The 14086-nt window shown below is 43.2% G+C and overlaps 1 protein-coding gene across 3 annotated transcripts in view; it reads left to right on the top strand.

The window, feature by feature from the left end:
• The window catches only part of CNTNAP5 (contactin associated protein family member 5), an 811538-nt gene that overhangs the window by 555100 nt on the left and 242352 nt on the right, over window positions 1-14086 (top strand). For all 3 annotated transcript variants that reach the window (XM_086718348.1, XM_086718347.1, XM_086718349.1), the window contains one exon: window positions 8329-8529. In XM_086718348.1, the coding sequence (XP_086574474.1) occupies window positions 8329-8529 (201 nt within the window). The remainder of the gene's footprint in view (window positions 1-8328; window positions 8530-14086) is intronic.

The following is a 14086-nucleotide window of genomic DNA, read 5'->3' as shown; positions in this document are numbered from 1 at the left end:
AGAGGGCAGGTGCAGTGGGTGTGTCCACACCCACCCCTCTGGCTCCATGCTGCTGGACTTTCAGCTTCCTTGGGACCTTTGCTCCCAGAACCAGCTGTGAATGCCTTGGGCTTAAGCGTCCAGAGTGTCATTCAGCCCCCATGCCCCTCATCTTTCCTTTCCAGTCCCTAAGATAATGCTCTGCACACTCCAGACATTTACTACATTTTCCTTGAAGAAGCCCATGAGCAACAAACAAACATGATAGGATGTGCGCGTGATCTGTTTCAACTACCCCCCCCCCGCCCACTCCAAGACCGTAAAACAGATTACCCAGGTCTCTGTGATCATACCACCTATTTTAAAGCAAGACAAGAGAAAAATAACCCCCCAAAAAGGTACATAAAAAGTAAAGGCTCCAGCGAAGTAGGAGAATAAATCACAGTCAAGTATGTTGTCTGGAAGTCGTAAAGCGTGGCCCGCGCAGGCAGGTGGAAGCGCAGTAATGGCCAGAGCAGCGCGTCGCTACCCTCCGCCCTCCCCCGTACCCCCCCCCCCCCCCCGCGCCCTGGTGTCTGTGTTCCAGCTAATGCAGGGGAGCAGGGGGCGGGTGGTGGGCAGAGCTGGGGCTATAAACCGGTAATGCGCTCCCCTCAGCAGCAGAAGGCCAGACGCTGAAAGCAGCCACATCTGCAGTGGTTTTAGCACCGCACGGGTGGATTCTCGCCCAGGCAGCTGGCTGATCCACCTGAGAGGGAAGACAGCTCCTGTGGGAATCCGAGGCCGTTTAAAGGAGTTGGACATTGTTTTACACCAAGTGTCCCTCTTCCCTTTACAGGTTGGGGGTGGAGGGTGCTGACCCCCTCAGCACAGGTTCCCACGCCTGTCTCTGATGCTGAAATGACCCTTTCTGATGCTCCCCGAATGGCTTCATCAGAAGGTGGACTTTGATTTACCGTCTGGTACCCAGGGCCAGGCTGTGTGTCCAGCTCCGCCCTGTACGTTTTGTTCCATCCACGCATCACCACTGCTCAGAGGGTCATAGCCAGTTTACAGAGGACAAGACTGAGGCTTGGGGAGGTTAAATGTCTCTGCCATGTTCAGGAATGTAGTCCATGGCAGAGCTGGCCAGGCCTACCCATCCCAGACCCCTCGCTTTTCTCCCCCACATCTGCCTCCATTAACCAGGGAAGCCCCCGCCAAGCAGACATTTACTCAGCGGCCGTTGCCCGTGCTTTAAATGGAGAGATAAGGTACAAACATATGAAAAATTAAATAACTATCAATGCAGAATGACAAGAGATGTCAGTAAGCTGTGCATGCATAGATGGCAAATGAGTGGTACAGGCAGTGGCTTGAGGATTATTTGAACTGCCTTTACCCCTGGCATAGAAAATTCACTTTGTCAACATAGATAACTACCAGAAGTGACCCCAGGGACCATAATATAGACTTGCTTTATTACAATAGGAGCATAAGTGAATTGGCACACTTTTCAAAGGACTATAAACAGCTCCCCACAGTGATTTAAGTTCAATTAAGCTGGGTATTGACAATCTGTAGACTTCCCTTCCTCCCATACGTTGTGATAGAAAAATTGCACATTTTTTTGGTCCTGCAAAGAGACAGATATGTGTGTAGAATGAGGTCTCATTAATCAGAGTTATTTCATGTCTCTCTCTCTCCTTCTTTACTTTCCTTTTGTTTGTTCTTTCTTCTCCATGACGATCTCCATGGTAACAGATAGAACAGCTTACATCATCTATAATTACTGCTATTATTAATAATAATAATGATCATCACAATAATAATAGCAATCAGATAAAATGAGAGAAAAGATATGAAAGAAATTAAATTCTGGCTTTGTAGGTAAACAGTTTACAGCTTCTGAAATAGAGCAAGAGAAACCAGGAGTTCATGGAGAGACCCAGGATGTGCGTTCACAGAAGAATTTCTGGGGTGATTACCGGGAAGGATTTCACAAGAGAGATGATAATACACAATGTTTCAGAACATCACAGCATTTCTACTATGCAACCTCTTTTTCTTTTCTCTTGTCGATAATGTTGGTGGTCATATTGAATGTCTGTGTATATTGATCTCATAACTTGAAACTTCTTTTACATTTGGACCGTTGGACCACTACACATGCATAGAAGAGCTGCTTTGGAAGTGCTGGAGGAAAAAACCTGGCAGAAAGCAAAGTGATTAACTAATCTTGTCCCTTGACAACAGTTTCCTGAAATCCTACGCAGTGCCCCATGACAGCCCAGGTTCTGGAGGTCTGAGAGTGAAAGGCTTCTGTTGCTCTGTCCATTCTCAAGGAAAACCATGCATTCTCTGCTGGCAGGCTTCTCTAACACAGCCACTCCCAAACCTGCCCCCCCCCCCCGGTCTCTGGGTAATCCCACTTACTTATAATCTGAAGAGTAAGTACCATAGCCTGAGACATTTGTCTTTCTTCTATGCACAACCCCCACCCCTAAATGATGATAAGCTTTTAAAGAGTTAGGCAGTGCATTATCCTTCGGGGCAGGTACTCCTGTGGCTGGCCCAGCACTACCTAGGCACATATTTGAAAATAAGAATGAATGATACACTTTACATTTTGGGAGATCTCATAGCTTTATGGGAAGACAGACTTCAAAACTAAATTCACAGTGCGGTTTGAGAAATGGCTTTGCCAGCCTGAATCACTATACTCTGTTATGTCTGTGAAATGATGCTATAGAATTTTATTCCACAAGCTTTCTTGATACCTCATGGCCTGTAACTCCTTGAGGAATAAAGGCAGGCATAATAGCTGGTGTGGGTCTGGCTCATGAGATCATTCACACTCACGCCAGTACATTGGACACCCTTAAACAACATCTCCCCACTTCCTCAAAGCTCTAGTAATTAAAATAGTAGGATACAGCCATAAAAATAGACACATAGACCAACAGAACAGAATGGAGAGCCCAGAATTACACCCCCCACAAATGTTTTCAATTAATATTTGACAAAGGAGCCAAGAACACTCAAAGGGGAAAGAATAGTCTCTTCAACTAATGGTGCTGGGGAAACTGGACAGCCACATGCAAAAACAAACAAACAAACAAAAACACTTGGGCCCTTATTTATACCACTCACAAAAATTAACTCGAAATAAATTAACGACTTAAACATAACACTTGATACCATAAAAATCCCAGAAACACAGGGAAGTTGCTCCTTGACAGTGGTCTTGTCAACAGTTTTTTCGGATATGTCATCAAAAGTAGAAACAAGAAAGGCAAAAATCGACAAGTGGGACTACATCAAACTAAAAAGTTTCTGCACAGCAAAGGAAGTGTGCAACTAAATAAAAAGGGGATCTATGAAATGGAAAATATTTGCAAACTAAGTATCACATTAAAAAAAGCAAATATATAATTGCCGTTACGATCCTTAATGAATGGGCTAGATTCCTGCCAGCTCAAAAATCTCTAAATGCAGTTTTCCCTGAAGCGGAGAATTTATCTTGGATAACTTAATACATGTATTCCTTTGAGCAAGTTAGAAAGATGGGGCTATGCTGCTTATCGTGGGACTGAATGGTAGTCAACAGGAAGAAATAATAGAGACTGGATTGGGTAGCCGAAAGTGGTATCAAGGGCAGTGTTTTCCAGGACCAACAAATTCCATTGACTACAGTCCAGGAAATGCAAGGGACACCAAATAAATACAGAGACACAGGAGACGATTCCAAAGGGAAAAGATGATTGAACAAGATGGTAATAAGTTATTAGCAGCAGCTATATGACAAGAAAATGCAGTCCATCCCACCTGCTAACCTTATTTTCCAGGTGAGCTCCCACCCTCAATTCTTTAAAGAATGCAGTCTGGGTGCTGGACCTCATGTTACAGAAGAGTTCTAATGTAGACGTTCTTTACTCTTCTGCATGCCATTCAGCCTGCCTTGTGTTCAAGTAAAACGTGATGCCAAATCACTGGGATATGATCATGGATAAAATGACTGATATTGGTATCCCATTTTCCAGTGTGGACATTTCCGAGGTTAACAACCTGCCCAAAGCCTCAGTGCTGACATTTAGCGGAACGTAGTTTCTAATCAGACAGGCAGGTGTCGAAAGCCATGCTGCTATCTTGTGGCACCTTGAAGCCCTAGATGCATCTCTAGAGACCAGAATACATGGCCTGTGGTATAGGGTCTGGTCTGGAGGCAGACCAGTAGAGGATGATGCCTGGAGCCTGGAGGCATTCATGATGTTCTCCCAATCACAGCATTTAGAGTATATATTTCTCTGTCCCTGAGTGTAACTGGTCCTTCTTGCATTGTAGGGAAACCTCCATTGGTTTCCTTGTGTGGGAGTTCAAGTTCACAGAACTTCAAGAAAGGAGCATTTCCTAGTCCAGGTCTCTTGAAACTGGCGTGGTTTCCCCAAGGATCTGCAAAGAGAGGGCTAGTCTCAGTTTGCCCCCTACCCTCTCCTTCAGTGTCTCATGTGTCCTACTTTATGTTCTGGGAAAGAACCCAGAACTACTGGTGAACTACAGAACACGGTAAGAACTACTGTGACAGCCACCAGAGGCCGTTTCCTCCTTGATGCTATTGTTAATAATAACAGCATCTGCTGTGTGGGATCCTTGTGGACAGAGCTGATATATCCTTTATATAACAGGCACGTACAGATTTCTGTGGGATGCTTGATAATTCAGGCACTAATGGACCTTCTCACACAAATCCCCTCACTTTACAACCACGTGGTACAGTTGGCGTTCATTTCTGCTCTCCAGATGCTACTGATGAGGAAACTGGACTTTAGAGAAGTAATAATTTGACCAATTCTGCTTAACTAGTAACTGTCAACCTGGTACACAAATCCAGATCTTCTAACTCCAGAACCCAGTCTGCGTCCACTAATATCCACCAGCCCGTGACCAATTTGACCATCTTGAACATTTAGCTTCATGGGTTCAATTTCAGTTAAAGCACCTGTGAGTCTGTGAGTAGATTCCCATCTCCGCCCACCTAGAAGACAGTTCCAAATGAATCTTTCTTGTTTGAAAATCTTTAGAGCTACAGTTCACATCGACACCCCTTAGCTAAAACTGCCTATCCCCATCTTAGACCAGACATCAGGGGCATCAGGCACCAAAGCTAACTTTCATGAGTGGCATTGACCCTCGCCTTTAATATTTTGTCAAAGTGCAGGACTTAATCTACACCTGCTATCAGTGAAACTGAGGGGGGAAAATAACAGAAAGCAAGAAGAAATAGTATCCAATTACCTCCTTCTTTTCAATCTTTCTTCTTCTAACTCCCAGGGGGAACAAATAATCAGAGGACAAAGGGCATCTTTGAAAGGAAAGCCAGCTAAGAAGCTCTAGGTTTCACATAATCCTCTCTCCTCTTATAACTCATCCTGCATTTGTAGGGCTTGTGATGTCTGGGTAAATCACAGGGGGCCCTTTGGACCTCTTAATTGTTCTTTTGTATCTCCTGTATATTTGCATATATCAAAAAGTGCCAGTAGTTGAGTTATTAGAACTGCCATTCACCCTCAGGTTCCAGAAGTCAGGGTTGGCAACATTAGTGGCTTTAAGATGAAATGTTGTCTCTCCTACACATCTTCCTTTTCCATCTTGCTAAAGATAGAATGTGACTCTGGCAAAATGAGTCAGTGAGTAAATGAATCAGCAAATCAATGAATGAATGCATGAATAATCAGATGAATGGATGTATGGGTATAAGAATCTGTGTGTATTTGGAGGGAAATCTAAATTCGTAGGATTTAATGATGCTGTGTGGACCACTTCTGGCATCAGATGACACAGTGAGACTGGGGACAAGTTTATTGTCTCTCTCTAAGCCTTCATATATCTATATCTCTATGAGTATGTTTGTGTCTGTATCCATAGCTGTACCTGTGTCTATGTCTCTCTGTCTTTCTATCTATCAGTATTTACCGTGGTGGAATGTTATATGTACCAGGGATAAGGTATGTAAAATGTCCTTACACGAAAAAGTAACACAATATCTATTATACATTAAACCAGGTGGTTCTTTTCTTCTTCTGAGCACCGTGGACATTTAAAAACTCTCAGTCTTTATTTCTCTGTCCACGATATTGTATTAATGAACAATCACTTTTCTCTGGTAATTATCAGTGTTTGTTTATATTGGCATGAACATTTTTTGAGTTTCATGTTAATTGTTTGTGTAACATTATTTTTACAAATTAGAATCAACATCCTATCTTTACTTTCAGTCAGAATCTAATAACCTTCATTCTAGTATGTTTTTTGAGAATTTATAGAACATGTAATCCTGCCTGTGTGAAACATTGGAGATACGTGGTTATCAGTGGGCTGGTTTTAGGGAATAGTCTGAAGATGATTTAGAACGTTTGAACAGAGTTTAATTTTTTGGCTGCAAGCACTATTTCCTTTTTTGAAGTTGGAAAATACTTTAGAGACAATGGAAACCAAATTTCTTTCTGTCCCTCCTTCTAATATATTGAAACAGAAGAGCAGAGCAGTAAAGTTACTTAATCCAAGTCACCCACAGAATTATGGTAGAAAAAGTATTAAAATTGGGGGTCTTGGTGGCCTGTGTTTTTCCTTTCCAGTTAAATATGCCAACAGCCACAATCCTGCTTCTTAGTAGTACTAATTAATAATAGTTACTTTCAGTATCAGCCCTTATCATTATTGTCTATAGGTATGCCCTGGGTCATTTCTTTACTTCCTAGACCTTGATTTCCTCCTTTGTAAAACTAGGAGGTCAAAGTAGGAGGAAACCACATGATGTCTATGGTAAGTTCTTTTTCAGCTCTGAGAATCTATGAAGAGTAATGATGTTATTATGTGGGCAAGATTCTCGGATGACAAAAGCTTTTTAAGTCTTCCTATTTCCTCATTTGCTTTATTTGTGAACGTGTTTGGAATGAAATTCTATGTCCCATTGCAGTCAACGTTTTAGTGTAGGTTATTAGTACAGAATGTCTGATGGATCTCAGACCATGCCTTGCGACTTCATATGCTGGGTTGCTATTCCGTATTAAATTCCTGCTGGTATCTCTTTCTTTCTTTCTTTCTTTCTTTCTTTCTTTCTTTCTTTCTTTCTTTCTTTCTTTCTTTCTTTCTTCTTTCTTTCTTTCTTTCTTTCTTTCTTTCTTTCTTCTTTCTTTTTTCTACTGATAATAAAACTGAGCCCTAGAAAAGTGAAGTGACTTGTCCAAGCCTGTCATTGGTGGGGGTAGGTTTCAAATACATATCTCTCAAGCTCTAAAACTCAAATGTCTCTGCTCTCTCCTCACCATCCATTCTTACCTATAGGAGGTAACACACATTCTCCAAACCTGCTGTAAAGGTCCTCATCTCTGCATGTGAATTTTTATGCAAACCTCTTAAAATATTTTTTTGGTAACTAGAGGTAGCATAGAGAATTAAAGCAAAAAGGAACTTCATCTAAGTACCTTGTATGAACAGCATGGATCACATAACCTCACCCTTGTTAATCAGGTGTATTTTACAGATACCTTCTATACATAGGTCTTTCTATGTGCAGCAAACATTCAGTGGGATACTTGTGTTTCTGTGAGACAATTATCTATGCTAGTGTGTGTCTTGTGGGGAAGTGTGTGTCAGTACCTGGAAGCTACTGGGCTTTTTTTTGTGTGGTCAGACACCTTATGTTCCTATTCTTGCTTGGTCATTTGCTTGAGGGTAAGCTGTTCAATTCTTCTCACTTTTCCTTCATTTCTAACATGGCATTTCTAACTTCCTTCTGATTTAGGTAATGTCACTTTAAAATGAGATAACGGGCATTAAGTGCTTAGCATAAGGGGTTCCACAAGTTTAGCTCCCGTGATTATTAACCCGCATATTTTTTAAATGTTTATTTTTGAGAGAGAGAGAGAGAGACACACACACACAGTGCAAGCAGGAGAGGGGCAGAGAGAGAGGGAGACACAGAATCCGAAGCAGGTGCCAGGCTCTGAGCTGTCAGCACAGAGCCTGATGCGGGGCTCGAACTCACAAACCTCAAGATTATGACCTGAACCAAAGTCAGATGCTTAACTGACTGAGCCACTCTGGTGCCCCTATTAACCCCCATATTAAATTAAGGCAGAGCTTTATGAGAAACAGAAATCCTCTGGTCATTTTTTTTGTTTGTTTTTTGCACAGGTAGAGCACTGTAGTGGTGATTGATTGCCCCACGTGGAGCCAAGTATTACATTGCTTGAGTGATCTCTTCCCCACCTCCTCCCCACACCTCTGGCTTTATTGAGGTATATAAGCATGATCCCCTTTTGACCTTCCTTCTGATGTCTTCTTCCTTGGGTTGTGTTTTCTGGACAGAGGACAAGATTTGGACATCAGTGCAGCACAACAACACAGAGCTGACCCGGGTGCGGGGCGCCGACCCAGAGAAGCCCTACACCATGGCCTTGGATTATGGTGGCAGCATGGAACAGCTGGAAGCCATGATTGATGGCTCAGAGCACTGTGAGCAGGAGGTAGCCTACCACTGCAGAAGGTCCCGCCTGCTCAACACGCCAGGTAAGGCTAGTCCCTGCTCCTCTGCGTGGGCCACAAGGGCTGACAACAGATAGGCTTCCCAAACACAGAATGTCGAGGACAGGGGTGTCTGCCCACGAGGGGGCTGCAGTGATGGTTGTTCACCCTGCCGCAGAAGGAAACAAGGTCGGGAGAGGACCAGGGATGGATTTCTCATCCTGGCTCTGACTCCCAGGTGTGGCCCAGAGCGAGCTTTGCAGCCTCTCACAGTTCCATCCTGATATGCAAAAAGACAAAGAAGACCACACCCGTCCTCCAACAGCTGAGAGAATGAGAAGGTTCTTGAGAGCAGCAGTACTCAAAGAGAGCATTTAAACTAGACATAGAAGGTGTGGACTTGGGAAGAGATTTCTCTGGGAAAGGGAATAGCATATGAGAAAGCACGAAGGATCTCAGCACATTCACCAAAAAGCAATGAGTTCTTTCCAGGGCAAGATATGCAGAGGGACGTGGTGTTGGGCAAGGAGGCCAGCAGGATAGGCAGGGACGGTCCTGTGTGTTCCCAGCTCTAGTGTTACCTGGAAAGTACAGGCCTGCATGGAAATGACTCTTTTTAAAAATAAGGTTGCTGTTAGAAAAACAACAACAACAACAACAACAAGCAAACAGACTTCTAGGACTTTTACCAGAACCCAAAAGGGTTTTTTTGCAAAATGTCAGGAGGGCTTTGTCAAAGTTCATGGGTACTCTGGGAGTCCATCATTTTCTGTGACTATCAGTTTATCATCTGTTCCATGGTCTTAAAAAAAAAAAAGAGGGGCGCCTGGGTGGCTCAGTCGGTTAAGCGTCTGACTTCGGCTCAGGTCCCGATTTCGCGGTATGTGAGTTCAAGCCCCGCGTCGGGCTCTGTGCTGACTGCTCAGAGCCTGGAGCCTGTTTCAGATTCTTTGTCTCCCTCTCTCTCTGACCCATCCCCGTTCATGCTCTGTCTCCCTCTGTCTCAAAAATAAATAAATGTTAAAAAAAAGTTTAAAAAAAAGAAATAAAGAAAAGAAAAAGAAAAAGAAAAAGAAAAAGAAAAAAGCCAAGAACCACAGGGACATAGAATATCCAAGAATGGGTGTCACAATCTGTCATCTCAAGAAACTTACAACCCCATTATGCTTAGAAGTTAGGAAGTTTGAAAGGCCGAAGAAGATTAGACAGTGGGAATGTCAACAAAGGAGAAGTGATAGAAGCCTAACTAAATATAACATGCCGCCTCACTGATCTAGAATCTTTAGGAAAGACGTTGTTCCACATAAGTGAATTTTCCAGATAAGTGTCACTTATCCCTTTAAGCACCAAAAATCTTTTCAAAGAATTTTTAACTATTTGAAATGAAAATCTTTCTCAAATGGATTACATGCTTCCCTGCTTTCTTAAACAGAGGGTTCTGAACATAAAATGTAACCTTTTCTTGATGACTAGAGATCATCATTGTGAAAATCAATTACCGTACTCTCCTTGGCTTCAGCCATGCTCACAGGGCCGATTGGATCTGAGGCACTGGGTGCTGGCCCTCCCCGGTGTCCTCAGATGTGCTGCTTGAGAGGCTCCGTGTTGATACGTGTTCCCATGTCTCTCTATTCTGGCTGCCAAGCCTGCGCCTGTCACTCTCGGCACTATTCAGAGTACCTGTGTCTGGAAAACCAACCTACCCTCTTTTCCTTGAGTGGTTTCTAGTTTTCTGAGGATTGTGTTTGGTGGAATTTTCAGAAAAATGGGGTAATGTTCATTCTGACCACGGATTCCCTTTAGTGTATGTATCGTGTGATATCAATTTGGTGACACCATTGCCTTTGTATGTGCTTTTTTTTTTTCCCCTAAGTCAACTGTCATCAGATCCCTGAGTATATTCAAGTGCAAGGGCATGGATTTGGGGGCACATATTGAGAGGGACTCTGCCTCTTACTACTTCGAGAAACTTGTGCACGTTGCTACCTTTCCACTAGCAATTTCAGCACCTGAGCGATTTCGTCCTGGTACTGTGCCTGGTACTTATCAGGTGTTCAACAAATGCGGGTGTCGTATTTCTTTCCTTGCTCACAGCTTCAGTCCCAGCGGAGAAGGTCCAGATTTGCACTGCCATGAGAAATAGGTTCAAAGGATGATTTTATTTCTACTTCAGTGGTATAAATTGAAGAATTATAATAATTATAACTCCGCATGCAGATAATCTCACCACCCAGAGAGACCAATGTTGCACTTAGGTATGCATTCTTCCGGACATTTTCCCACATGCATGTTCACAGAAACACAGTGAGAAGATACTATCTGTGTCTTGGGGTTGAGAATGCTCATGAATCCTCTTTTGCCCCAGGGGTTATGAATCAAATGAGGTACGTGAACGAGGACAATGGACATGTGCACCCAGTGTCTGCTTTTTTTTTTTGGCGAGCTGGCTTGTATAAACCAGGCACTGCTTGTGGGTGAGGACTGCAGACAGAGAGCCCCTTAGAGATGTGGCCTCAACCTCACAGCCTTCAGTGCAGGGATATATCCTGACTCAGTGGTGCTTACCTCCCAGAAACGGGCAGACAACCAGGTACCATTGTGGGAACATGAATGAATCCCCAGCCAGGGCCTAGTGGACTGCTTTTGTTAGGCTGTTATAATAAAATACCGCAGATTGGCTGTCTTATAAAAAAAAAAAAAAAAAAAAAAAAAAAAGAAAAGAGAGAGAGAGAGAGGGAGAGAGAGAGGGAGGGAGGGAGGGAGGGAGATCAGGTTCTGGGACCCAGCTTCACCTGTGGTCAAACCAGGGATGCCATTTCTGATACACTGTGCAGACCTCACAGATCCAGAAGTTAGAAGCAAGTCAAGTAGTCTGGGAAAGTCAAGTAAGTCAAGTAGTTAGTAAGTCAAGTTAGAAGTAAGTCAAGTAGTCTGAGGCCCTGTGATCATCAGGGTGGCTTGAATTAGGGAGAATCCCTGGGTATCTTCAAAGGGGGTGCAGCATTCTTCCTGAGGTTCAGCTGCATCCAGGGCTCATGCATACCTTCCCAGGGTGGCCCCGAGGACCCCCACAAGGGCATTCCCGGAGCCTCTTTCTGTCTGCTCTCAGCTCTGGATTTGGTTCCAGGTGTCTAGGAGCAGCAGGGGGAGAAGGAAAAGGAAGACAGGCAGGAGAAGTTCAGGCTTGGTTCACCTCTGTGTATTTTTCATTCAGTCAGTGACTGAACCATGACACTGTCATTTTTCTGGCAGTTTCCTCTGATATCCTTCCGCAGGGTTGCTGATAAGCGCCAGCCAATGGAATGTGTCATTTGTCTCTTTAACTGAAGAGTTACGCTACAAACTCTCTGAAGGGCCAGAATTCCAAGCCTCAGAGGTCCATGGGAAAGGTGTCTTTGCCATTCCCATGCATCTTTGTAGTCATTTTCCCTGGGCTTCTACTTACTACCCTGGACTTCATGCAGGGCCTACGGTCCTGTGCTACAGAATAGTTTCCAGGACAGGAATCAGCAGCCTGACAGTGCTCAGGGCACCTTGTCACCAGGATAGGAGGTGGCCAGGAACATTGTCCCCAGGAACAAGGGCTACCCTGGTTGAGCCCAGGCCTTTCTCACTGCCAGCATCTTCCTGGGAGTTTTGCCCAAGGCTGGGGTCCTGAGGGCAACATGTGATGTACATATGAAATAAAATAGAACCCAGCTTAGGAAACACATAGAAGACACAGAAAGAAATATTGAGTCCACGATCTGGAGGATGCTTTAATACTTGGCCAGTTAGCTCTATAACCCATAAGGAAGACAAGATTGAAAGGGGCAGAGGAAGGTGATCACCTGGGGGAACCCAGTGCCCAGGTCGCTGGTGGGGATGAGGACCGAAAGCCCTGTCTATCCCAAAAATCTCTTCCATAGTCTCCATGGCACCATGACTTTCCTCATTAGATTCTCTCATTGGAGTTTATGTGGCGTTTGCATCTTTTTATACTTAACCCCTCTGTGGAGTGAAACTCTATTTGGGAATATTCTCCCCAATAAAACTGTGAGCTCTCTAAGGCAGAGGTAAAAAGTCATAATTGAAACATACGAACACTGAAATAGTTTGAAAATACATAGGAAAATTGAGACTCCATTACATTGAAATTAATAGCCATAAGATATATTGAGCTGGAGTTTACTTTGGTTCTGGAAAGAAAGCATTTACCAAGCAAATCAGCCAAGCAAACAAGTTTGCCATGAGGATTAAGTTCCTCAGTAGAACTAGTTACTTAGTCCCCTAGAGTGCTTCAGAGTCCCCATTTCCCTACCTGTAATGGGCTAACATCATTCCTGTCCATCCATCCATCCATCCATCCATTCAGGCAGGCACATGAGTGGTTTCCACTTGGGGTCGATTGCTTTACCCAGCTATGTCCCAATGGATTTGAAAGTGATTAAATCCTATTTCTTTTAAACTCTTCCAAAACTTTCAATTTTGTTCTTTTCCCTTAATTAATGATATTTTAGTGAGTATGCAGCTAACTGGCTATATATATGTATACATATATACAAGGGTATATATATATATATATATATATATATATATATACACACACATATATATATATAATGTTGATATATAGTTTAGATTATATATAAATATATAGTGTAGCATGTATGAATATATCATATATACATACCACACACTATAACGTATATGCTATATAATGTATATTATGTAATTGTATACATACATATTATATGCTTTGTGTATGTCCAAATATATCTACAAATGCACTTGTGTGTACAAACCCTCTTGTGCATTTGTAATATTTGGTTTCAGATGTGTACAAAACAAATGATCAGACTTATAAATCTAGTTAAGGAATTGTGATAGAGAAAAGTCAAATCATGGATAGAAACAGGTAGCTTTTCAGGGTACTCTGGAGTTAACTAAACCTAAAACTCTTTGTCCCCAGTATTTGTACCAAGCATGGTACAAATATTAACAGATGATTATATTTTCTTTCAAACAATAAGCACTTATTGGTTCTCTCCATTTGGTATCACATACTTTTCTGTCTGGTGGGAATGAAACACTGAAAAAACAGAGTTCCTGCCCCCATGATTGTAGCAAGTTATGAGAGAGACAGACCAAACACACACGAACACTCCCACCCCCACCCCCACCCCCACACATGCTCAGTTCATGAACAGCATGAAGGAGAAAAGTTGAGAAGCACAAGGATCCTGAGAGTGACCAGGCCTGGGGAATTCTGTTTCATAACAGGGTAGGAAAGCTCCCTGGACTAGGAGGGGCACACCATCAGAATCTTGGGTAAAGAGAAGGTGTGGGCCATGTGATATCTGGGACAGAAGATTCCAGGCAGAGGAACAGCAAGAGGGCCAGTGAGGCTAGTGGAGAGAGAAGAAGGAATGGGGTGATAGGAGAATGAGGCTGCGGTATCCAGAAACCAGATCATGACAGGTCTAGGGCTACGGGTTTTATCCTGAGTGCGCAGGGAAGTCACCGGAACATTGAAGCAAAGGATTGCTCACTCTTCCTCTTCCTATTTCAAATCCAAAGGCTAATGTCAGTTTATTTAAGTCAGGCTAAACCAGGTGTCTGT

This window comes from Puma concolor, chromosome C1, assembly GCF_028749965.1.
Source record: "Puma concolor isolate L17-30 chromosome C1, mPumCon1.1.hap2, whole genome shotgun sequence".
Classification (NCBI taxonomy): domain Eukaryota; kingdom Metazoa; phylum Chordata; class Mammalia; order Carnivora; family Felidae; genus Puma; species Puma concolor.
The sequence above is the reverse complement of the archived record's forward strand: the minus strand, read 5'-3'. Positions and strand labels throughout refer to the sequence as shown.